This window comes from Syngnathoides biaculeatus, chromosome 14 (genome assembly GCF_019802595.1).
Source record: "Syngnathoides biaculeatus isolate LvHL_M chromosome 14, ASM1980259v1, whole genome shotgun sequence".
Classification (NCBI taxonomy): domain Eukaryota; kingdom Metazoa; phylum Chordata; class Actinopteri; order Syngnathiformes; family Syngnathidae; genus Syngnathoides; species Syngnathoides biaculeatus.
Window position 1 is genome coordinate 19,224,539 of NC_084653.1, and position 24,975 is coordinate 19,249,513.

General features: G+C 41.6%; 2 protein-coding genes across 4 annotated transcripts; both read right to left on the reverse strand.

The window, feature by feature from the left end:
* Window positions 1–1,009: 1,009 nt before the first annotated feature.
* LOC133511917 (probable ribonuclease ZC3H12C) lies at window positions 1,010–12,256 on the reverse strand. Of its 3 annotated transcripts, XM_061841021.1 has the most exons (7): window positions 11,844–12,254; window positions 10,150–10,232; window positions 7,383–8,052; window positions 6,892–7,031; window positions 5,271–5,505; window positions 5,073–5,179; window positions 1,010–4,918 (listed from the first exon to the last, which is right to left on the reverse strand). In XM_061841021.1, exons 3-7 carry the CDS (start codon window positions 7,976–7,978, stop codon window positions 3,603–3,605), a joined length of 2,394 nt encoding a protein of 797 aa, XP_061697005.1. In that variant the 5' UTR covers window positions 7,979–8,052; window positions 10,150–10,232; window positions 11,844–12,254; the 3' UTR covers window positions 1,010–3,602. The 3 variants fall into 3 exon arrangements, with proteins under 3 accessions (XP_061697005.1, XP_061697006.1, XP_061697004.1); XM_061841022.1 differs by lacking the exon at window positions 10,150–10,232 and having other exon boundaries at window positions 5,292–5,505; window positions 11,844–12,256; XM_061841020.1 differs by lacking the exon at window positions 10,150–10,232 and having other exon boundaries at window positions 11,844–12,253.
* A 3,804-nt stretch (window positions 12,257–16,060) lies between these two features.
* On the reverse strand, window positions 16,061–24,734 carry il1rl1 (interleukin 1 receptor-like 1). The gene is made up of 10 exons (XM_061842270.1): window positions 23,309–24,734; window positions 22,998–23,237; window positions 22,025–22,236; window positions 21,628–21,693; window positions 18,433–18,556; window positions 17,917–18,065; window positions 17,646–17,783; window positions 17,318–17,497; window positions 17,080–17,213; window positions 16,061–16,994 (listed from the first exon to the last, which is right to left on the reverse strand). Exons 1-10 carry the CDS (start codon window positions 23,656–23,658, stop codon window positions 16,761–16,763), a joined length of 1,827 nt encoding a protein of 608 aa, XP_061698254.1. The 5' UTR covers window positions 23,659–24,734; the 3' UTR covers window positions 16,061–16,760.
* Window positions 24,735–24,975: the final 241 nt, after the last annotated feature.

A 24,975-nucleotide genomic window follows, 5' to 3' on the forward strand; every position in this document is an offset into this window, starting at 1 on the left:
AATGGCGTCAGGTCGCTGTCAAAACAACGACAGCTCAAATTTGAGAGGTGGCATTACAAAACTGAACGAGCATTTGAATTGTGTGCGCCCTCCCGGGTTTTTTTTCCGTTTCTTCGGAAGTTTGAACTCTCGTGGTTTCGACCTGACGCCACACCAGCAAACATTTCGGAGAGGCCGCAGTGAAAAAGGTTGAAAACATCCCGCTTTCGGCGAAAAAGAAGAATAAATGAAGTAGCAGGGGACGTCGAGGCACAGTTAGGATAACTCGTAACGGCTATGAATCATGGTGAGTTAACATTTTATTACATTACATTAATTTTTAAAACAATATTGTGAATTTATTTTATGCCGTTAGTATGTGTATGCATATATAGATTTACATAGATATATATGGATATAGATGTATATGTATAAATCTATTTGTACCTAATTTTCTTCAATACTTTAACAGTTCAAAAGTAAGGCCTATACTTGTAGCTTCGTTAAACCTTTTTTTTCCTAACATAAAACACGAGACAAAAAAAACATCCTCAGTCATTCATCGTTTTTCTTACTCCCTCACTCATGCCACTGTATTCCATCCTTTCATCTCTTTATCCCTTATCACCATCTCCTTGCAGCACCCACCAAATGTGTGAGGTTTGGCAGGTTTGTTAATCTGTTCTGCAAAAGAAGGCTTCATCTTTTCCATTGACAGTAAAGCTTAACTTACCATAACCTCCATCTTTATCTTTTCCCCCAAATCTGGCCTCTCTGTACGTCAACATCCACTTTTTGCCACCGGCCGAAGTTGTAACTTCATTACTACAAAGTCACCCACTGGGAGCTCAGACCAAATGTGTGTATATTATATCTATACAGTACATAATTTTCAACATGACAAACACAAAGTCAATTTGCAGCGGTAAGAAAAGTTCATTTCTTTATGTTTTGGGGAATGTAAAGCTTCTAGAACCTCCCCAATGCTCACAGTACAAACAATTTTTTTTTTTTTTAAAGCATTCAGGAAGGGATGATTTTGGTTTTATTGAAGTAGGAAAGCATGGAAATCAATTTTTTCTTTGACAGACATTATGATGATGAAAGCAATATGACTGAAAACCATATTACCAGACAGTACCATTTTTTTTTTTTTTACCTTTTCCGGCTGAACATAAACAATAAATCGGCAATAAAAACAGTTTATCTGGATGAAAGCTGAATTTGTGTTAAAGCACAATTACGACAGGTGCATACATCATTCATCCATTCTTTCATGTTTTTATAATTTTAATGTGATCATCTGACAATTTGTTTAATAATTTCTACCTTTGACCTTTCTGAATTACAACACAAAATCACACTTGATTTTTCCTTTACACAAAACGGCTTCATATCACAATATTTTTGATGATTCTGAATGACAATGGGACATAAGTTCGTCTTTGATGTTTCCAAATGACATCATTAATGATGATCATAACCAAATGATATCTTTAATGATCTGAAATCATGACGTGACATTTTCTCTTGATGACATGGCATCATTTTTTTTAATGTTCCCAATTAATGCTAATAATAATAGTCGTACCTACAACATGGCATCATTTTGTCTTTGACATTGCTGTAGATCTTTTATCTTGCTCACTTACATGACACTATTTTGTTTTATATTTCCATTTTTTTTTTTTTTTTACATTCAGATCAATATATTTGATGACATAATATGCCATTGTCGCCATTTCCTAATCATCATCATTTTGTCTTTGTTTCCTAATTCCATGACTTTATTTCATCTTACGGCATGTCATTTATGAAGTTATTTTGTCTTTGACAATTTACTTGATTCTGATTGAAAGTCAATGGCAGAATTTTGATCTTTTTAAAGTTCGTACAGGCTTTTCTTCCTCACGCAAGTTGCTTGACAACACTTTTTATTTCTCTGTACGTCAAAGTCACCCACGTGAGCCTGACACGCAGAAAAACGATGTCTGAAAAACTGAAAATCATCATCACCATAGCACAAATCATTTATCTGGAATGTTCACAGGAAATGGAAAAACAGACACATTCGCATATTCTGATACAAATGTTAACATCGTCATTTAGATACAATTTGTATCAACAAAGAAGATGCAGGAACATAAGCCCAACCAGGCACCAATTTACCCATGTTTACTCCAGCAAATTATTTTTCGATTTATTTCAACATTTCACACTACTGTAGTATCCAAAAGTGCTTTGGCGTGAAAGAAGACCGATTTAAAATACTGCCAAGCTAATACAAAGTTTGTTTCAAGAAAAGCATAGCTTAGTGATGAATCTGACTGATCAACTGGAAATCAGATGATCACATTTTCCCTTTGTAAGGAAGACATGTTTGTGTATTAAAGAATAACTTCAAGGTTGGAAATGATCATCAATAAGCCTTCAAGTCAGCAACTGAGTCAACAGGAACTTTGTATCAGAACTAGGAACTCTCCTCCAGAATGTGATGCTGGGCTCCAGAACCACAAACGTTACCTCTGAAGTATACATTTTTCTTCGTAACTACAAACTTTGCTCAGGAACTAGAAAAAAGATTGCTCCAGAACTATTCACTTTGTCCCACAACGAAATACTTTACTCCGTGACTATGAACCGAAACCTTCACTCTGGATCAGCAACTTTTACTAGTACCAACAAAAACTGTTGTCTGAATTTAGTGGCCAAGTGAATACCCTTAGCATTCTGGAGTCGTCCACCAACCTGATTGGAACTGTTTACTTTCAGGAATTACCGAGTACCAAGAAATACGTAACTAAACAGTTCCTGAAACTTTTCAGATGGAAATACGGCATCAGGGACCACAATGAAGGACCTCTTAAAACCATATAATGGTTCATAAATAAACAAAGCTTTAGGTTAAAAACAGATGAATAATTCTGAACAATGAATGACGTTTGCGGAATCAGTAGAGGGAGTTTTGGCGGGATGGGTTTTTTTTTCAATTTTTTTGGGGAGTTTTTCTGTGGGTTTAACTTCCCTTTTTTGGGGGGAATTCCACACCGACGAAAAAGAACCAGACACAAACACGAATAATCCGAGGTAGGCTGCGTTATCTCTCGTAATACCCTGATTTGATTGCCCAAAAATAAAAGCAACAACTCGACAACCAAAAGTGCCCAAATCATAATTAGAATATAAATAACTTAAAATATAAGGAATAAATTACTTCAAAATGCACCGTTACCCTTGAAAGCCTGGACTCACACACCATAATAACAAAAATGTAAATGGCTTCACTTTACAAAGTTGCAAAACCCCCACCAAAGTTTCTTAAGTGCTAGTATAGCATAGTTATGTATTAATATGTACTACTAAAAATAGCACTTACTGTTGCTTTCACTTTGCCGTGGAACTAGAAACTTTGTCCCAGGACTAAAAACTACGCCCCAGACCTGGGAAACTTTGCCAGAGTTTCGAACTTGGCCACAAAACTAGAACTTTGTCCAGAAGCAAGATTTTTTTTTTCCAACTAAAAACTGCGAATTAATCCCTTTGAGTGAGTATGAACTACCAAGTATGAAGCTACATGAACGTTGGGAATCTTTTGGATTCGGGGGTTTGGGTTCAAAAGTTGTTCAAGAGCCACCCTGAGATTTTCCCATCAATATGGCGGCAGCCAGCTCTTGGGCGTCCATCACGTTCGGGTTCCGGTTCATCGCCACCCTCACCAAATCAGCTGGGAAAATTCCACAGAGGTTCAGGAACAGCCTCTCCCGAAGGTCCTGGTATTGAGCCACCGAGGAGGACTCCCCAAGGTACAGTGACTGTGTTTTTATTTGCAGGGGCGACGAAGAACACTTCTGGGGTGAAGGTACGAGGCCACACTGTGACGAATGTCTGCTCATCTGTGGAGTGGGCCAGACTTTCTCAAAAGCCTCTTCAAGATCCTGGAGCGGGGCGAAATCGTAGCATGGTTTGGTGGGCTGTTGATTGTGCTGGTCCCAGTTCGTCTGCATTTGTTGTAGCTCAGATAGGTTCCCCCTGGTAGGAAACAGCGAACCTTGATGGTACCCTCTAGAGTCCTGCAGTCGGTCCTCTCGCCAAATGGAACTGGCCAGGAGGGAGCATTGAGAAAAGGTCGATGCTTGGGGTGGAGGAAGTGCAGGACCCAGACATTCTCCTGGGTTTCTTCTGAGAAGTGGCAGATAAGTCAACGGACTGCGAGTGGAAAGGGACTGGAAAGGACTTTGTTCCATATCAAAATCCAGTTGTCTAATTCCATGCAAATCATCGTGGCTCAGACCAGGTGGACTTTGCTTTATGGGTCTTCTGTACTGATTAGAGCAGGGGCAAGGATGATTGTGGCGCAGGTGGTTATGGTGGGACATGGACCTTTCATTCAAAACCAGATCTGATGAGAAGGACTCAGAGCTGCCTTCACTCTTGCATTCAAAAGCTGGATACTTGGCTCGGGTATCCAAAGGGTAGAAGTGTTCCGGACTCTCCAGAGTGGGAATACTCAGGAGAGGTGAGGTCTTCCCTAGAGAGTTGTAGCCCAACACTGGAGACTCAGGTTGATAATCAGTTTGTCTTGGTCCTGAGGATCGTGCATAATCCCATCCATCTGGGTTCCCTGAGAAAGGCAACCTCCGAGGTACAGCATGCCCTAGAGTACTTCTACTACTTCCCCTGCATTCTTCTATTTTGGACTGAACTCGGAGATGGTCTCCCATGAGCTCAGTGAGACACCTTGATGCTTTTTTGGGGGTTGCTTGCCTGGACTCAGACGCCATTTGGTTCCTGGCCATCAGAGTGTTTTCCAACTGGCCTTTGGATGCCACAGAGGATATTTTGGCACTGGCTCGGAGCTCATCGGCTACAGAACGCAGAGGCTGACTGCCTCGTTCTGGGTGGTAAAACTTGCACTTATGGCCATATGTACACTTCTTACCTAAGTACAAACAGAAGCAAAAGGTACTAATTAAAAGGACGTTTATGGAAAAAATGAGTCAGTACACAATAAATGGGTTTCTGGGTTTCCTGCACTTAAGAGGAATCACACATTTAGCCTTGCCTCAAATCATCTGAAGCCCAAATTTCTTTACCGTAGGGACATGGCTGCTTCCTGATTTCCGGGATGACCGGTCGCTTCCTCAGGAAGTTCTCCAAACTTGGTCCGTGGCGTCCCAGCGGGTCGTCTGGTGGCATGAATCTAATGACGGTGGAAGAAAAATGATTAAAAACAATCGCTTCCGTAGCCCCCCTCACTTTAAGGGAGTTAGAAGTGCACAGAAAAGATGTACTTGTCATTGACGAAGGAGTACATCAGAAGACGCTCGTCAATGAACTTCTTCCACTCCGGCTTCTCGTTGGCCAGGTCGCGGTAGTTGTCATTGGAGACGATGATGCCGTTCGACTCGTACGCCAGCTTGACAATGAAGCGGTCATCGTAGCAGACCACACGGCGTCCCTGCACGCGGCGGGACGGCGTGAAGACCAGGATCTTGTCCTTCTCCAGCTGCCTCAAAATGTCCTGGTCTTCAGACAAAAAAAGACATTGGTTTGTCACTTTGAGGAAAGAGAGGGAGGGGGGGGGATTGAGATGGTCTACCTCCTACAGGCGTGAGCATTTCACGGAAACGATCGTTCCATTACCGTGTCGTTACCCAGCCTGAGAAAACACGGAATCGAAAGTCCCTTTCCCAGATCTCAGGGCTTACTTTTAATAAAATTCGCCCACGTGTGGAATGTAAAACAAGTTCTCAACAAAATACAACAATCTGTATAAAACGAACCTACATGAACCCCTTTATTTTTAATGATTAAAACGCCCAGCTTTGTCAGTGTGGTTTAAAAACTGCACCGGTTTCCGCTTCTGCGCTACGCATACGCAAGGTCGAGTTATTCATATCCGGGTCACTCAAACGCAAGTCAAACATGTCGGTTGCTAAGCGTACAAGACAAGAGACCGTGTCCCTAAAGACGTTCCAAAGGTGGACTAAACCTGAAGAATTTATTGCCGAAACCAATGAAGAAGGTGAGGTGATAAAGCTGAGGTGCAGAATATGAATCTAAAATCGTTTCCCACCGGTTCCCAGGACAAAAATCAACGGAACCGAAAGATCGGTTACCATACTTGCCGAAATCCTCATGCCTGCTCCTATGTGCAGTCATCTCTGGGGGGAAAAAATAATTTAAATAAAGCAGATATACAAAACCCATCTGTTCTCTAAACCAATCAGAGATAGTGAAGCTCATGCTCCCTCTCTGATTGGTCGCGTGCATGCCTGCGGAGTAGCGCACGTGTGTGCACGCTCACGTGCCTGATTTTCAAGTGCAGGCCGTAGCGTACTCAAAATTAACATTTTCTGACGCCGAGCGAGCAGCAGCATAGTTGCAGAAAGTCGAGTGTCATTAATGGAGTTCGTTCCAAAACCTAAACAGCATCGCAACAATATGGCAGCAATTTTGGAATCAACCAAGATGAACGTGGCCATCCCGGACCAAATTTATACTCTCATTATATACAATATAGCCTACTCACCATTGTTTGACATTTTTCTTTATTGTCCAGCATTCCAAAAATAGAGTAACAACAGCAATACAAATCTGAAATCTAGCAGGACGGCAAAGCAAGATCTGTGATTTAGCGAGTGATTACTGGATCTGTATGATCAAGATTTTCCTCGATTTAATGTACACTCGTTATTCTAACATCCATTTTTCCAGACATGGGTCGAATATGACCTGTGACAGCCTGGACTGCAAACTTTGTAGCACTTGTGCGAATGAAAAAGTGAATTTTGGGTCACTTTAGGGAAAGTCATCAAACTCCATCCATTTTTGTAATGTCAAAACTCAAAAGGGATCAAATTAGACCCGAATCCCATGTCGGGGTTGAAAACTCCGCCGTGTGTGGTTTACCTGTGATGAGAGCATCTGGACGGGATTGCTCCTTCCGCCAGGCGGGGACAAATACGGTGATGTCACTGTGGCCTCGCGCCACGAACCAATCAACAGCCAGCCGGATGCCTTGACAGGAGAACACTTCCCTGTTGCCGTGACTGGAGGCGTAAAAGGGACAAGGGTGCCAGGGATTTGCCAGCCTTTACATCCATAAGATATGACGATTTACAAAGTACCCAACAAAATTGTTGGAGTCCAAGTATTGATCCCCACGGCAAAATGTTCAAAGCATTACAAGTCAAATACAGGATCTGGACTAGCCGTGGCTGGTCTAAGTACGAGATACTAGTAAATCTGGCATTACCTTGACCACGACCAGTCGACTAAAAATACAGAAATGCTTGCTTTTAAAATGCCTCCGTATCATTTCAGTGGTATTATTTAGCTCAATTCCAACTGAAATTTGGTTGCAAAACTGAAGAAAGCCGAAGGGTGAAGAGGGACCTCACCTCATGGCCACATTACTTCCATCCACCACCACAGGCCGAAGGTTTTCTTTGTCCTCCAGGATTCGGGACGAGCACAGCAGCCTGCAGGAGTCCGCTGAGGAGTATTCAAGAGAGGGGAAAGGAGACTGAGAGCCCCTCGCACCTCTTGGTGGCTCCACTGGATCCGGTTTAGTTCCCAGTTTGACCAGTTCCCCCAGGATGTCATTGATGAGAGCGGCCGGGCCCAATTTCTGCAGCACCAGCAGCACCAGTTCTTCTGAGTAGCCCAGCTTCAGAGCAAAGTCCACTTTGGTGCGGCACTCGGTGCTCGTCTCCGGGTTGTCCCGGTTTTGTGCCTGGGCGGAAGCATTGTGGAGACGCTCATCCTCGCTGTCTCCGCTCTCCTCAGAGAAGAAGCTGCTGACGCTAGTGCTGCCGCTCTCCGAACTATTGGTGCTGTCACTGAGGCCGGAGTCGCCGATAGCCGACTCCGCTGTCGCTGACGCCTTCTCGGCGTCCTTTCCGGCACTCGAGCCGTCCACGTGGAGGTAGTCCAGGTGCAGCCCCGGGCTGAGAATGTGGCTTGTCCCATCCTCCACATTGTCCCTCATGCCCATGAAGCCGCCTCACACATCCAGACCCGGGAGGTGGCGAGCAGACTAGATTATGCGGGACCCTTTTTTAAACTCACCTTTCAAAAAAGAGAGAACATTCGTTAATTCAGGTGTCATTGATCTTACTGCTGTTTCTCCAGTGGTGGGCAGTAGCAAATACAACAGGCCCTGCATCTTCGCACGATGGCATTCCTGATTGTGGATTGTTGATGTAACATCTCCTCTGTCATCCACTTTTTATTTTGTGCTGACGCAAAAGCCATGTCTCGTGTAAAAATAGTGCTTTGGTGACATTTTTCCGCCAAGCGCCTATGCTGACCTAAGGGGAGGAGCTATAGCGCTGTCAAACCTCAAGAAAGTGCATTGTCACCATCTTGTGGCGTCTACAGGCAATTACATTACAAGCTCTCCAATTTATAAGGCTTTTACGTTATGTGGACTCGCTTTTCTGACTTTTTTATTTTGCTTTGTATCGCAAAAAAAAAAAACCAAACATTATTTAAACCACATGCATCTGAGCACCATTTTCTTCGTAACGAACTTTTCCAAGCGCGCGCTACTGACAACCAGCATTGCTTATGGGACCAAGTGGCGAGAGGGGCGTGTCAAGCCAGGGGTTAAGACAAAGCGGCTATCTGATTGGCTATTATTGTACGAGTGATTGACAGGTCAGAAAGGTCCATTATGACCTTTTGATGGATAGACACTAACTCAAATTCTAATAACCGTAAAATTAATAGATTTTGAAAAAGACAATTCAGTCGACTTTGTCTTCACTGTTATTGATCAAATGATGTGAAAATGACCCACATGCCTGCTCTTCTTCTTATATTGTTTGTCTACATGTTTTACTGTGCATTTGTGTTTCAATACCCGTTGCTCACAGCGTTAGAACATCACAGCTATCGATGCCAAATGTTAGCGCGTCAGTGGCGGGGGCATTCTTTGGGCAAAGTTATTTAGTTGTTTTAAATGCACAATGTGCCAATATCATCCTTTGTATCGACTTAAATTGTTATCAAGACTGTACTCGATTTCAACTCACAATGCAACGTGCATTGTGTGTGTGTGTGTGTGTGTGTGTGTGTGTCTGTTTGTCTAGCGGGGGGTTAGAAGTGCGTCTGGCTTGCTGCTTTTCACCAAAGCAGCTGCCAGCCAATCTGTCCTTCTGTGACACAAAGTATTGTTCTGGGTGCTCCCCACAGACGGAGATTTTTTTTTTTTTTTTTTAACCTCCCCCACTGTCTCGCCACACACACACACACACACACACACACACACACACGCATACAGGCAAATGTTGGCCATTCAGCTGCCAGACGGAAACAAATATAAGACAAGCAACTTCTCTCGCCAGCTGAGGCTTTGACCACATTGTTCATTTCTACTTTTTTCAAGATTTTTTTTTCTTTACTAACTTTCTTCCAAAAATTAGTTTCTATTTCTTTTAATTTATTTTCAATACTATTATTGTTATTTTACAGAAATTAATAAACTTGTTTTTTGGTTGAAAGTACGAATCTCCTACGCTCATGTAGACAATGAACATCTCGGAAGGAGATATAGTAAGTAGATTAGATAGATATTTAGCTAGATCAACGTTTAAACGTTTCTATAATCCAGCGCAGAGGTTTTATTTAACTTTTCGGAAATATATTTGCATTTAATCTTTTACAACAGTTTGTTTTGTATAACAGGCAGTGTTATAACAAATGGAAAAACATAAAAAAACCAAAATGCTAGCAGGGAGTTATGAAAATAAAGTGTTGAATATTGATATTCATTTCCTAATTATTGTGAGAAATCATGAACATAATTTGTACCACACACAATTTAATGTCAATAATTACCAATAATAGTGTACTCAAAATATTAAAGGTAATTTGATCAACTCTGTTATTTGAGACGTGACTCAAACTAGTAACCCTTTGGATTAATCGGTAAACTCTAATCTCAACAAACATCAAATATATAAAATGTGACTACATTAATAATTCCATATTTCTATCCATCCATTCTCTGAACAGCTTCCCCTCATCTAGGTGTGCTGGAGTCTGTCACACCTGACTCCCCCCCCCCCCCCCCACATCCCAAAGATATGCATGGTAGGGTAATTGAAAACTAAATTGTCCATAGGTGAGGCTATGAGTGCGAATAGTTGTTTGTATGCTCACTGTGATTGGCTGGCGACCAGTTCATGGTGTACCCTGTCTCTCGCCGAGTGTCACCTTGGATAGGCTCTCGCACCCCCACAATCCTTGTGAGGATAGGCGGCACAGCAAATGGATGGATGCATTACTTAAATCTACTAAAATGAAAATTGTACAGCATTTTATTTTTGTACATTTAAATACAGTGTTAAATGTTTAAACCATGGCTCGCAAAAATATCAACTACTGTATACTTATTTTTAGTGAACACGTAGGCCTACTATGCACCTTTATTGTAATGATGGTAGTACTTGAGTATTTATTTAAGGCGGTACTAAAAAGCCACGCAGCAAACTCATGACATAACTCAGCTGCTGAGTAATATCTAGCCTGGGGGGCTTTTGCAGGGGGGGGTCTTCACCTCATGCCTCCACAGCGAGCAGATGCCACTGACCTCCCTCGGGGGTTGGTGCCCCTTTATGCCCCCAACCCCACCCCACCCCTTAGGGCTGGAAAAGTCTCCACATGCCGCTCCGGGCCTGCTGGATGGCTGCCAGGGACCAGCTGGAGAGGAGCGGGGGGTCCGATGGGGTACGATAGTCCCATTTGGGTGGTGGGACGTGGGGGAGGGGGCAACAGATGCTTAGTGAGGGTACACTCTGAAAGCATCCTGCAACTGGTGGTGACCCCCCCGCCCCCCCCCACACACACACACCTTCCCTCCACCCTGCCCCCAGAGGTACGTGTCACTCGCTTGGCTTGTTCCTAATATTTTTACCCCATTATGTATAAATATGAGTCAAAGTTTGTTACATGTACTTACACGTCAGGCTGCGAGCTGTTCCTAAATAATAAACTGGAGTGGCTTTTTTCTTTTTTATTGATACGGTTCTGCTATGCCATCCATTTTTGAAATTTTCATTGAGTGTTGGGCATTTATCAGAGTCCAGTTATCGGACCAAAAAGTTATATTTTCATATGTATGTATGTTTGTTTGTGTATATATATGTTTTTATACATGAAATCATAAATCTAAAAAATATATATCAAAACCATGAATATATATCATGTTTTTAAAAAGTGTATGTGTGTGTGTATATATATATATATATATATATATATATATATATATATATATATATATATATATATATATATATATGTGTGTGTGTATGTATATTTATATATGTATGTATAAAATCATAAATATAAAAATGTATATGTATCATAGTTTTTAAAAAAAGTGTGTGTGTGTATTTATATATAAGTGATTATTCCAGGTATATCTCAATAATTTTGAATATGGTGGAAATGTTCATTTTATTTTAGGTCTTTTATATACTGTACATATCTGTTTTTTCATGAAATATGCCGGATTGCAATATTCCAGTTTTTTTTGGTGACTGTTATATTCAATTTTATTAATGTGGCGAATTTTGGTATTCATGACTTTTTATGCTAGAATCTTCAAAATGGTTATGACATAAAACAATCACCTGCGCGCCATGACTAAAGCTACATAAATACCTTTTACTTTTTCAATTGAACTTTGCAAGTTTTTCCAAAGAATGTTAATAGTATACGTAATCAACAGCAAATAGTTTTTATGTGGAGATTTTGAATATTGAAATGAATATGGTAGTTGTTTGACTCGGAAGCTCCCCGTCGTGTACATAATAGTTACAAAGAAGACATTTTATGAATTACCACTGACTTACCTCATCGACGAATCACCTAAAACCTTGATCTGTTCCTCCTTTTTCTTCTTATTTTCTTTTTGGGAGTGGAATTTCCCACAAGTGTGTCTTGAAACCAGCAGACGCACAGTACCACGCCCACCACCCCCCACCCCCAACAACAACAACAACCAAAAAATATGACAATGTTTCCATAAAACACCACAACGTCACAAAGTCTAGCGGGGAGCGATTCGGAAGTTCCTTCCTTTGCGGCGGCCCACCTTCGAGTGCGATGGCTCCCCTCTACGTTGGGGAGCACGTCCACCAAGACTCCCCCCACCCCTCCATGTCTCCTCCCCCCTTGACACACAAGAGGTCAGAGGAGGGGGGCACGCATGTACAAAGGAGGCTCTTCGATTGGCAGCTGCATTCACACACAATTTCACACAAACATTCAATCCCCAGATCATTAAAAAAGAAGAAAAAAGGTTTGAATTAAACGTAGCACCCATTTTAGACATTTTCACCTTGGGGTGGGGGTGGGGGGCACTAAATTGACTGCTATACAAGTTGTACACTGTCGATGAAAAACAGGAAATCCCAATGATCTGTTCCAGGGTCAAAAATGCACATTCCACATTTGAAGTCAGCCAAGCATTCTTAGCTATTATACATTTTTCTTTTCATACTGTTTTAACGCATTTGTTGTATGAATGTGATTTTACTGTATTTATACACAGGTTATTATTCCATGTACATCCACATAGTTTTCATATATGGCATTAAAAACATGGTTAAATTTACATTTTACAATTACCTTTTCCTCTTATTTTGTTTTTCTATACACACATTATGTTTAATGTGATAATTTTGGTTTCAAGTATTGTTTTTTTTTCTTTAAACAGTATGAAATACATATGCTGATTATGTCTATGTGTACATTATAATATTGTTTCTGTATCAACATTATATAATACATATTGATTTTAATATTTTGGGACTTTAATTCATATGCTTTATTTTACTTATTGTATTTGTTTTAATCAACCATAACATTCATATCGAATTCCTCATTAAATTAGTGATTTATGGTCATTTACAGTATTACATTTCTCCATATACAGTACACTGTCCTTTGAAAATTGAATTTCTGTATTTAATGTGAAGACATTCTTTACCATCATACAAGCGTAATGATAAGTAATACTACTTTTTTTTTTTTACTTCTTTTTTTTTTTTTAAACAGTATGAAATACATATGCTGATTATGTCTATGTGTACATTATAATATTGTTTCTGTATCAACATTATATAATACATATTGATTTTAATATTTTGGGACTTTAATTCATATGCTTTATTTTACTTATTGTATTTGTTTTAATCAACCATAACATTCATATCGAATTCCTCATTAAATTAGTGATTTATGGTCATTTACAGTATTACATTTCTCCATATACAGTACACTGTCCTTTGAAAATTGAATTTCTGTATTTAATGTGAAGACATTCTTTACCATCATACAAGCGTAATGATAAGTAATACTACTTTTTTTTTTTTACTTCTTTTTTTTTTGTAAATTGTCCACGTTTTTTTAACTTATTTAGAAAATTTGCCATCACGGTATCCGAAAATGACATTGGTTACTCTTGTTTACATCCTTTTTTTTTTTTATGCCAAGTTGTTGCCCGTTTATTCATCCTATGTTACAAAAACTTGTTTAGAGATGGCGCACACATAAAGGCACTTCCGTATGCAAATACACATGACGCACACCCCCCACCAACACACAGTTGGGGGCTCAGCTGACGCGTTTTCGCTCCTTGGGGAGCTCGTGTGTGTGTGTGTGTGTGTGTGGATGTGGACCATCTGCTTGACGAACAGGTGTCCTGTTTGCCGGAACCTTCTCTGACTAGCCACCAAATGGCCCATGAAAGTTTGCACTGTCACTGCTCTCAAAAACTCAAAGACCAACTCCATGTAGGTGGAGCATCGGTACCAGAAATACGGGTGACGTTAGATTGTGAAGCGTTTCAGATTTAAATCCGATATCGCATAGCAAGATAAAATTTGTAGACTTGTCTATCATGAGTAGACCCACCAAAAAAAAAAAAAAAAAAGTCTCAAAAAGTCCAACAGACACAGGAAGTATGACATTTTGGTTTTAGCAGACTTTAGTGCTCTTTTTGCCCGTTTCCAGGTGGTTTGATTTATTGATTTTTCTTTTGAAGGCATCAAAATCATTTTCTCTTCCCAATACAGGTTCCAGGGTTCTTTTAAACACAAACCAGTTCTCGATTCTTCTTGCAATTCCTCCAACATTTACGGATAAGCATGTATCAAACATTGCAACGAATTTTAGTGTACCATGACACCCGACGCTGATGCCGCTGCAAATGAAGAAACGCAATTTTGCATGCGTGTTCATGCTGGTGAGTTTTCTATTTTTGGTTCCCTTAGGCCAGCTGGTGTCATTAAACGCGATTCCACATATATTAGCTTGTCGGTGTGTTTATGCGTATGTGTGCACATGCATGCGTGTGTGTAGGAAGGGGTGGGGCGGTGTGGGGGGGGAGAAGGTCACTGAGGACTTTTGAAGGAACAAAAGCTTGGCCTTCAACCTGTGCTGGCCTCCGGGTCATTTAAGGACACACAAACACACACACGCACGATCACCTGCTGTTAGTGTGATTGGACATTACAGAGATTGAGCACAAAACTATAAGGCCAATCTAATCGCCATCAGTCCATTTTCTGAGCCGCTTATCCTCACGAGGACCGCAGGTGTGCCGGAGCCCGTCCCAGCTGACTCCGGGTGAGAGTTCGCCAGCCAATCGGAGGGTACATAGAAGCAAACAATCATTCACACTCAGTACACACAAACGGGCAATTTAGAGTCTTCAATTGACCTACCAAGTATGTTTTTGGGATGGCTGAGGAAAGCGGAGTACATGGAATATACAGAGAAAACCCACACAGCCACGGGGAGACCGTGGAAACTCCACACAGGTGGGGCTGGGACTCGAACCCCAGGTCCTCAGAACTGTGAGGCAGGTGTCCTAAACTGTCACCATCATGCCGCCCGCGCTACTTGATATTTTTTATATATAATTGTTGTCACCCCCCCCCGGTTTTAAATGTTTTCTTTCTTTTAATCCTGTAAAGTACTTTGAATTACCTTATATGTCAAATGCGCTGTATAAATACATTTTCTTTGCTTTACTATTTAAAAAAAAATACGATACAGGAGCCTTTTACCTGTCTTTTTAATCTTAATTTTTAATAAAAAAAATATTGTAGCAATTGTGAAAAAACTGAATAAAAGTGCACGATACAAATTCTTTTTAAATTATTGATCAGAATAAAAAAATTAATATATTAAATTAAATATTAAATATCTTCATGTCATGTAAACTTTTACACAGCATCTTTTGTCATGTTTTTTAGTAAGATGAAAAATAAAATAATTTTACAAGTTGTGATTTTATTTATATATATTATCCATCCATTTACAATAATGCTTTTCCTGTTCAGGGTGGCGGAGCGCTGGAGCCTATCCCAGCCCACTTCGGACGAAATGCGGACTACGCCCTGGACCGGTCGCCGGTCAGTCACAGGGCACGTATGGACACAGACAACCGTTCGCATTGTCACTGAGCGGGAACTGAACCCATGCTGGCCACACCAAAGTCAGGCAAGTCGACCACGACACCACCAGTGACGGTTACTTCATTTTTATTACTGAGTACAAAATGAACAACAATTAGAAATGACATCTAAGGAGATCTTTATTTTTTTTCTACATATCTTTTGTAAATCATAATTAAAAATATATTGAACAAATTTAAATCAAACAAATTTTTGCACAATTTTAACTCGTAAAAAAATTAACATTGCAATCTTAACTATACGTGGTAACTTTTGACCATTAATGTCCTTGAATTTATTGTACAGTTTATTGATTATAAAAATTTAAAAAAACAATGGAAATAATTAAATCAGCCTTTTTTTGCAATTATCATTCACTTTAATTATAACTATAATTAATTAAATTTATGTGTTGCAACTAAAAAAAATGAAGACACGATTTGTAATGACATTTATAATGATTCAAAACTATTTTAAAAATAAAACACAAATTCAGCCATTGGAGTAATATGCTAAGTTACTGCTTTATTTTTTGGAAGTTTTAAAATGAAGAACACACACGCACAGTAATTAACTCCTGATAGCTGTTTGTGTGGTGTGTAAATGTGTGTGCGGGTCGACAGGGCGAGTGTCGGGTCACAAAGGTCAAAGGGAAACAAAAGCAAGGAGCAGATCCCAGCTGCCAAGCTAAACATACAGAACCTTCCCTTCCCCCCCGTTTCCCTTTCAGCGGGAGTGTGCCGCCGTCCCACACGCGTACACGAGCACGTGCACACACATCCAAATGAGAGGGGTTAAAGGTCATATGGGGCCATGTGCACAGCATGCATGCAGACAAATCCGCAGAGTTTTTGTGCCGGCGCTTTTAATGGTTGAAAAGCAATCAAAGAAAGGTTAAGGTTTCACATTTGCGTTGTAAACAAGAGTCGAGGGTGTAAAGGAGGGTTTTTTAGGCGGCGTTTGGGTTTAAAACAGGTGTCAAACTCAAGGCCCGGGGGCAAAGATGTGGCCACAGGTTAAAAAATGTGTAAAAGTTTCATGAAATAGTTAGGATTATCAAAGTATGGTTGTAAAGTCTGGGTTAGGGTGTCAAAGAAGAATAATGTTTAGAATTAGGGTTTCAAACCAAGATGAAGGTTTCAAATCAAGAGTTGTAGCTAGGGTTAGAGTTTCACGGCAGGGTTTGGGTTTGGAATGAGAATTTGAAGGATGGTTTAGGGTTCCAAGGCAGGGATGCTATTTGAAACACATTACATTCTTGTGTTTGTCTCCCTCTTGTGGCCAAAAACATCAATGCCAGGCGTGTCAGTTGGCGGGCGCAGCTGGCCTGGTGGGCATCAGGTATCGAACCTTCTTCCAGAAGCGCGAGTGGCGTGTGGCGGCCAAGCGAGACTTGGGCGACCACTTGAGTGGAGCGTTCTTGGCGAGCAGGTGGCGCAGGGTCATTGACAGGTGGGCATACCCCGCTGCCCCGGTTTGGCCCACCTGGATGACGATGACGGCCATTTTGTGCCGGGTCAGGGCGTGGTGCAGACCCGCCTGCAAATTAGACTGAGTTCCTGGAAGTCCCCCTTTTTTTTTTTTTTTTTTTTTTTATTATCCCCTTAATGTGTTCCACTCATACCTGCCAATCAAAGCCAGCCATGCCGAGGTGAGGGGAGGAGTCAGGCTGCTGATTGGACGATTCTGGGTGGTCGGAGATAACCAGCATCAGACTGCGACTCTGCTCGATGGCACGCTGCACCTGTGCAACGCGATCTGACACACGTGACGGTTTCGAGACAAGGTTAACTGTCAACCAGGGGAAGGGTTGTAGTTTGTTGTGGTTTGTGTGTTTTCTAGTTGCTGTTGTGGACTTGGACCTTCTCCTGGTAAGCTGTCCCTGTGTTGTATGAAGAGTCGATATCGGCATTGTTTCTCCAGGACCGACACCAGCTCGTCCATGAAAGCGGCCAGACGCAAAGCGGCCTCCTGCTGCTGCTTCTCGCCCGCCTTCTGCGTCTCGCACAAAACCAACGCGTCGTACTGCCTCACGTCTGCAGCTCGAGTTAGGGCAGAACAGTACACGGTCACGCTAGCGTTAGGGTTTCAAACTAGGATTCAGGTTAAAATTGAGGGTTTCGCACCGGGATTGGTGGGGATTCAAACAGATTTAAGGTTTTGATTGATCAATGCAATAAAGTTGCGTACCTTTATTGCAGTCGCCCGTGGGTAAGTAAGGTCTTAAGAGAAGTTTAATGTCCACAATGAACAATTTGACCAGGAACACGGCAGCCGCGCACAACACCAAAACACACACCCCACCAACGAACACCGGAGTGAGCGAACCTGAAGTACGCACAGAATTGCAGTTTTAAACAAAAGTTATGGTTTCAAAGAACTCACCGGAACATCTGGTGTTCGATGTCCTCGGCACGCTTGAGTGGGCTGTACCTAATGAATCGGTGATGCCTTCACTCACCTCCAGAGCGCAGAGTCAAGGACCGCTCGCTTTTCATGTAGCGGCTTCTGCCGACGCATTTCAGTTCTTTTGGGAAATCTTTGGACGACACTTTGGAGATGCTGAGGATTGCTGTGGCGACCGTCAACTGGGACGGTGGAAGGATGGAGCTGAGGGAAAGAGATAGAAAGCTGAAAGCGGCCACATTGCGGTCATTTGGGCATTTGTGTGGGAATAAGACATCAATGGCTGCCCCCACCCTTAAAAAAAAAACTGCCACTTTGATGGAGGTGGGAATTTTATGGTTAGTTTTCTCTTTTCCAGGTTTCCTTGAAATAGTTTTAGAAAATCAGCCTCCAAAGCTCGTTTTACAAACAAAACCTGGTATAGTTGCCTCTAATCAGCAGACCCACCAAAAAGTTCGAGTCGTCCATTCGAGAAAACACTCAGGAAGTCATATAAAAAAAAGCCATTATGGTTTTATGAGTAGCCAAACATAATTATAAACTCAGTGATCAAAGTGTCAAAGGAACATACACGTCGGTGTTCTGAGCGTATCCGACCCAATCTTCATCCTTCCCGTCCAGCTGCCATTTAGCCGAGCAGTGAGAATGCACGTTGATGCCGCAAAACACGGAACAGTTGAGCTGAACTGGATCACCTGGACCGCCACGATCAGAGCAGACAATTCAGAACATGGTTATTTTTTACACATTTATCTTGAACCCTTGTCAGACACGAGTCGTTTACATTGATGAAACATATCAACAACGTTTGAAGTCACATTAAAGTGCCACTGTCATGAAATGAATGATTTTTAGTATGTTATTAATGAAAAAAACGCCAGCCGACATGGACCCATGCGTTTTTTCACCACAAAACATGATTTTGATGTGTAGAGCTTTTTGTAACTCCCGCCATGAAAATCCTCTTGAGGGATTTGTTTTCGAGTGACGTACATGGCAGGACCAGCCTCAAGTGGACTCGTTTGTTTCTATTAGTTTTACCTCCGGGAAGGTAGCTCGTTGTTCCTTCGTGTTAGCCAAAATGCCAGCTCGTTGCATTCCTTGAACACTCGGGAGGATGGATTTACCCTTCATAAGTTTGCAAGAGACCTGCTTTGTTGTGAAAAACGGATTGCACGGGTGCAAAGGATGAGAGCTTCGTGGGTTCCAAACGACAGGTAGGTGTGTATACAGCTACTAAAAAAAAGAAAAAAAATTGTTTGGGGCAGACCACGTAATCCATCTCTCATAATGTAACAAAAGATCCACATACGTATCGCAGGGGTGCTAAATGTGTCGATGTGCGTGTCGGAGGGCGGCTTCTGCGTCGGGCTCTCCCACGAAGGCCACCGTGACAGCTCGTCAGCAAAGGCTGCCGCATCACGCCTCGTGGACGAGCCAGCCTGGCCGAAGCCATGCTCGGGGGCACTCGAGCGCCATGTCCGCCGGTCATGGCTTTGGCTGGGGTGGCTCATCTTCAGTGCCGAGGTGGCTTATCACGGTGCCGAGCCAGGCCGCTTTACGGTGGTTTCATTGCTTGCAGCTCAGTGCGCCATTCCAGGCAGGGTTGTTCAAAGCCGCCACTCTCATCCACGATCAAAAATACCGCCGATGGCGGCAGCGATGTACAATTGTTTATGGCGCACTCAGCCGCGAGCGACGACAACGCCGTAAAGCGGTCTGGCTCGGCGCCGTGGTTCGGCTCGTCGCACCCGCGTTGTGATCGCTCGCGGCTGAGTACGCTACATAGTGTCATACTGTTGGGGAGTCTGTTGTTAGTTAGAAGTGATCTGCATATACTGTCATCTGAATATGGCTCGAAACAATAGGTTAATATTGCCCCGGACACTTGACTCAATTGTGAGATGTTTTTTTTCTTCGAAAAGAGCTTCCGTGTCTGAAGGGGCGTGTCAAGCAGTAGGGGCCCAGCGTGTTTTCAATGGCGAATGTCCGGGGTGATGTCACGGACAGTAAATGCAGCCAATATGGCGACCGCTTGGATGTCGAATGAGACTTCTGCAACTTTGCTCATAGATGACATGCTCTCCGGTCATAATTTTTTTTTGTGTGTAGACATTAAAGTAAATGCTGTTATATGTATTTTTCATGTCACTATCTATTTTAGAATGTTTATAGGGATGACACTTGACCTTTAACGTTCTTAACGGCTGTACAAGTGTTGAAATCTATCAACTGCCATACCGTGAATCTGAATCAGCTTTAATGGCCAAGTCTCCGGCCGCCGGTCAAGGTCGGGACCTTGTATGATATTCATGTTGAGTGCTGAGAAAAAGAACAAACTAACGAGAACAAAGAACAAGAGATGTTCAATTAATAGTAAACTCTTCCTTATAAGAGCTAGTTGATTTTTTTTTTTTTTTTTTAACACATGCGGACTCACATTTGATTTGGATCTCACTGGAGCCTAAATATTGATTCTGATTCTTAAAACTCAAGTGACCTGCCTACAAACATTCTAAAATAGATAATGTCATGAAAAATACATATAATATTATTCACTTCAATGTCTATACATTTATAAAATAAATATGAGCGGAGAGCGCGTCATCCAAGCGGAAAGTCTAACGCAACGTGGAAGTGGTAGCCATATTGGCAGCAACGTCATCAGCAGACATCACACCGGGACATTCGCCATTGAAAACATGTAGTGGCACCTGCTATTGGAGACGAATAACAAAGATTTTCGTATTTTTCCGATGCTCCTTCTCACACGGAAGCTATTTTCGAAGAACAGAACATCTCACAATCAACTAAAGTGACCAGGGCAATATTACCCTAGCCTTTCGAGCCATATTTAGATATGCGAATCACTTCTAACTAACAACAAACTCCCCAACAGTATGTATGAGAGTATGTAGCATACTCATTCGCGAGCGAAGACAACACCGTAAAGGGGGCCGCCTCAGTGTCGCGATGAGCCACCCCGGCCGAATCCATGATCGGCAGACGCGGGGCCAACGCGCACATTGACACATTTAGTACCCCTGACTTACGTACGCCGATCTTTTGTTACATTGTGGAAGGATTTTTTTTTTTTTTTTTTTTTTTTTGTAGCTCTATCCACATACCTACGTGTCATTTGGCACCCACAAAGCTCTCATCATTTGGACCTGTGCAATCCATTTTTCACGACGAACAGGGTCTTTTTGAAAAGTATGAAGAGTAAATCCATCCTCCCCGAGTGTTCGAACAATATCCAGCAATACAGCGAGTCGGCATTTTGGCTAACACGAAGGAGCAAAGAGCTACCTTCCCGCAGGTAAAACCGGTATAAAGACACGAGGCCGCTTGACTGGGCTCCTGCTGACAATGTCACTTCTTGCTTCTTCTCCAAAACAAATCCCTCGGGTGGATTTTCATGGTGGGAGTTACAAAAAGCTATATACGTCAAAATTACGTTTTGTGGTGGGGAAAAAAACTAATGGGTCAGTTACAGCTGCCATTTTTAAATTAAAAGCATGTTAAAAATCATGTTTTTCATGTCGATGAACCTTTAATGATAAGGGCTCTTGTTATCGGTCCAGTTTTTGTATCGGGCTGATTAGTGTCCGATACATTTTTTTCTTCCAAATCTCGTACTATTTCATCTTGCATTCCTAATAACGATACACGGCATGATTGTAACAGGATGATGCATAAAAAAAAAGTCAGATGTATGAAAAACAATCCACTTTGTTTCTGTATTTGTTGATTTGTCAAATTTTACCCTCGTAGATGAGCATCTCCTTCTTCGTGGGGGACAAGATGGTCAGCGGAGAGAAGTGGAACGGATCTGTGGGTCAACACCGGTTTCTTATAAGTGCAAGAACTTTATTGATTTTTAAGGAACGACTCTTTGAGGAAGGGCAATTTTCCTTTTAAACGCAAACAACTCCAAAGGGATTTCCTTTGGATGGCCACCAAATTTGAAGCACCGACAGGAGGTGGTGAATTTTTGTCATTGAGTGTTGGTCAACGTTGACGGAAAAGTTGAAAGATTATCCATAGCGCTCAACTCACTGGTAACACTTTTCATTTTTAACCACGACATCCCAGCTGCTCAGAGCAACAACACAGGTTCACACCTTTCAAGTTCCTCGCCAGCGTGAAACCACGTTAGCGGCAAAAAGCCTGATGATTTTTTTTAAAACGCGCGGACTCACATTTGACTTTGAGCTCCCTGGAGCCCGACGACCTGTACGTGTTGTTCCTGTGAATCCACGTGCACACACACGTGTACACGCCTTCGTCCTTCGGTGTGACGTTGTAGAGCCACATCTGAGGTTCCCGTCGACCAGGAATTAGATTGAAGTTCTGGAGGAAAAATGCCCCGAAAGTCAAAATTGGTCAATAAGGTGAAGTTGTTGCTTGATGATTTTGTGGCTCGGGCGTTGGAAAGTTCGAATGTTATCTAAAAGGTTTATGGTGACATAAAATGTGTGTATGTGGGGGAGGGGAGATTCTCCTCAAAATTAAAATACCTTACCTTTTACGCTCAAGTGCCCCCTTGCGCAAATGCACAAATTAGCTGCATCACCGCATAAAGCGCAGGGTTGAAACCGTGTGGGGAAAAAAAGTCGTGGTTTATAGACCGGAAATTACAGTATTATAATTCAGTTTTTAAAAATTGATGGAATAAAAATAACATTCAGTAGAAATAAATTTCCACTTAATAATGAAAAACCATTAAATAAACTTCATTAAACATTTCAAATTTATTTTATTTATTAGAATTCCAATAAATAATTTTAAAAATCGTTTGAAATAATGTTTTATAATTACTGACATTTTGTATTGAATAAGTGAAAAAAAAATCCATAAATGTATAGAATGAAAATACCATTAATAAAAAATGTTTCATAAAAAAACAAAATGCCGCTTATCCTTACAAGAGTCACGGGAGAGCTGGAGCTCATCCTGGTTAACTTCAGACGGGAGGCAAGCAACGAGGATAGGTAACATAACACCTGCGAATAACTGGGGCACACTCGATATGGAAATTCTACCTTTGAATTTTGAAAAAATTCAAAATAATGAAATAATTTCCACAACTAAATGGATGAAGTATCCTTCAAAATATAACTTTGTTTTTGTTACCATTTTTTCCTGCTGAAATAAAAGCGCATATAGAGTAGGCGTGTCCTCACCTTTTGCCAGCTGATGACTCCGCCCATTTTCTGGCAGGTGTCACTCACCGGGTCAGGACATACCACGTCTGTGTTACTTCCGGAGACATCCAGACTTCCGTGGAAGAGCAGCTTGTCATTTCGACGATGCGCTTCCACAACTTTGACTTTGACATAATAGTTCTCCCACGGCTGGTCCGAGTAGTTCCGCCTGAAAAAGGCCAAATACCTCAGAGTCGCGGAAATCGGACCGCATCACTAATCTCCAGAACCGCCCCCCACCAACGAGCTATGTAGCAGCCGGAATCCTCCTGCGTGGCGTTCAACAGCAATAGACTGCTGCCGTGGTAGTGAATCCTCTCATTCTCATTGGATGGGAGGACGACCAGCTTGTTGCTGGAGTTGATTCGGAACCAGGTGTACTGGTTTGGGGCGATCTCGGAGTCTTGTAGGACGTACGGAACAAAGTGAAGGGATTCGCCCTCCAGGAGCAGGAAAGAAGCCAAGTTGAGCCCCTCACAACGAAGCTCAGATGTGGCTGAGGGGAAGGGAAAAGTTGTTTGGTCATGCTTCAAAGTTTTGGGTGGGTCCATAGATGAGAAGACAAAAATATTATTACATACCCACAACATATTGATTGATAACTATTTTTGGAATCAGAAGTCAAGGATAATATTTGGTTAAACTGTTGTTCAAATGACTGCAAAAAAAAAAAAGGGGGTCGGTACCCCAAAAATGCTTGCAATATGTCAGCATTACTTTTTAAATAACATTTTAAAAAATGTCGGTACGAATCTGAGCAGGAATCATGGCAGTCGACAGCGTGTAATTGCCTTCAAATTTGATGCGTTTTTGCATATGGGGAAGACCTGAAAGTGGCAATTTATTTATTTGGAATTTAAAAAAAAAAAGAGAAAAAAAAAGTTCAGTAATTAAATTCATAATGCAGCAAATGCCTACCGGCACACTGTAGAGCGGCAGTCACCGTTAGGATCAGTCCAAGGAAATCCATCCCTAGCTGAAAGGGGAAAAAAACATTCTCTTGATTCTTGATCCCCACCCCACCCCCTTATTTTTATTCATTATTAATTTTTTTTGTTACTTTGACATCACACCAGCATCCTGTATACCTCTCACACACACACACACATTCATTTTCCAAGCAGCTTATCCTCACGAGGGAGAAAAGCCACTCAGGCACGGTGAGAACATGCAAACTCCACACAGGCGGGGCCGGGATTTGAACCCCGGTCCTCAGAACTGTAAGGCACACACACACTACACATAGAGTATATCCAGGGGATGCGGAAAGTATTCAGACCCCTTTAAAAATTTCATTACAGTGCAGACATTAGCGAAAATCTTTTATTTTTTTTCCCTCATTAATGTGCATGCAGCACCTAAGTATGTATGTTAATAGTGCAGAAAGAAAAAGGGCTTATTGCATGACTCCTATTGATGGGATCCGACACAAGATAAGGCGATCCTATCTCGCTTTTGCCACTTCCTCTCTGAAACCTACGAGTACACTAAAACGACCTCATCTGATGCAAAGCGGCCAACAAACGAGCTGCCATCTTCCAAAATATCTGCAAATAATGTCATTAAAATTTTGAGCAAACTTCAAAATAAAAAGAGACAGAAATTAAAATACTTTTGCTTTTAATTGCAGTCTTCCCGTAAAACAGCAATACAAATTAAAATAACAATCTGCTGACCTTGAGCTTTCTTTAAAAAAAAATCACAAGAAAAATTTATTTATAATTTAAAAATGCATAGCTCAATTTGTGTTTTTCAAACTACAGAATAAAACTGCAATACAAACGAAAATAAAAAAAAATGCCAAATTTTAGTTTTTAATTCAATATATAAAGATATAACTACGATTGCCTGGCAACCAGTCCAGGGTGACCCTTGTGAGAATAAGCGGCTCAGAAAATGTATGGATG

Coding starts and splice junctions, on each gene's coding strand:
- LOC133511917 (XM_061841021.1), bottom strand. CDS start 7,978: ATGGGCATGAGGGACAATGTGGAGGATGGGACAAGCCACATTCTCAGC. Junction 7,032..7,382: donor GGAAGTAATGTGGCCATGAG/GTGAGGTCCCTC, acceptor TTACGCCTCCAG/TCACGGCAACAGGGAAGTGT. Junction 5,180..5,270: donor TACTCCTTCGTCAATGACAA/GTACATCTTTTC, acceptor CACCGTCATTAG/ATTCATGCCACCAGACGACC.
- il1rl1 (XM_061842270.1), bottom strand. CDS start 23,658: ATGTTGTGGGTATGTAATAATATTTTTGTCTTCTCATCTATGGACCCA. Junction 23,238..23,308: donor GGCTGCTACATAGCTCGTTG/GTGGGGGGCGGT, acceptor GGCCTTTTTCAG/GCGGAACTACTCGGACCAGC. Junction 21,694..22,024: donor AAAAAATCATCAGGCTTTTT/GCCGCTAACGTG, acceptor GTTGACCCACAG/ATCCGTTCCACTTCTCTCCG.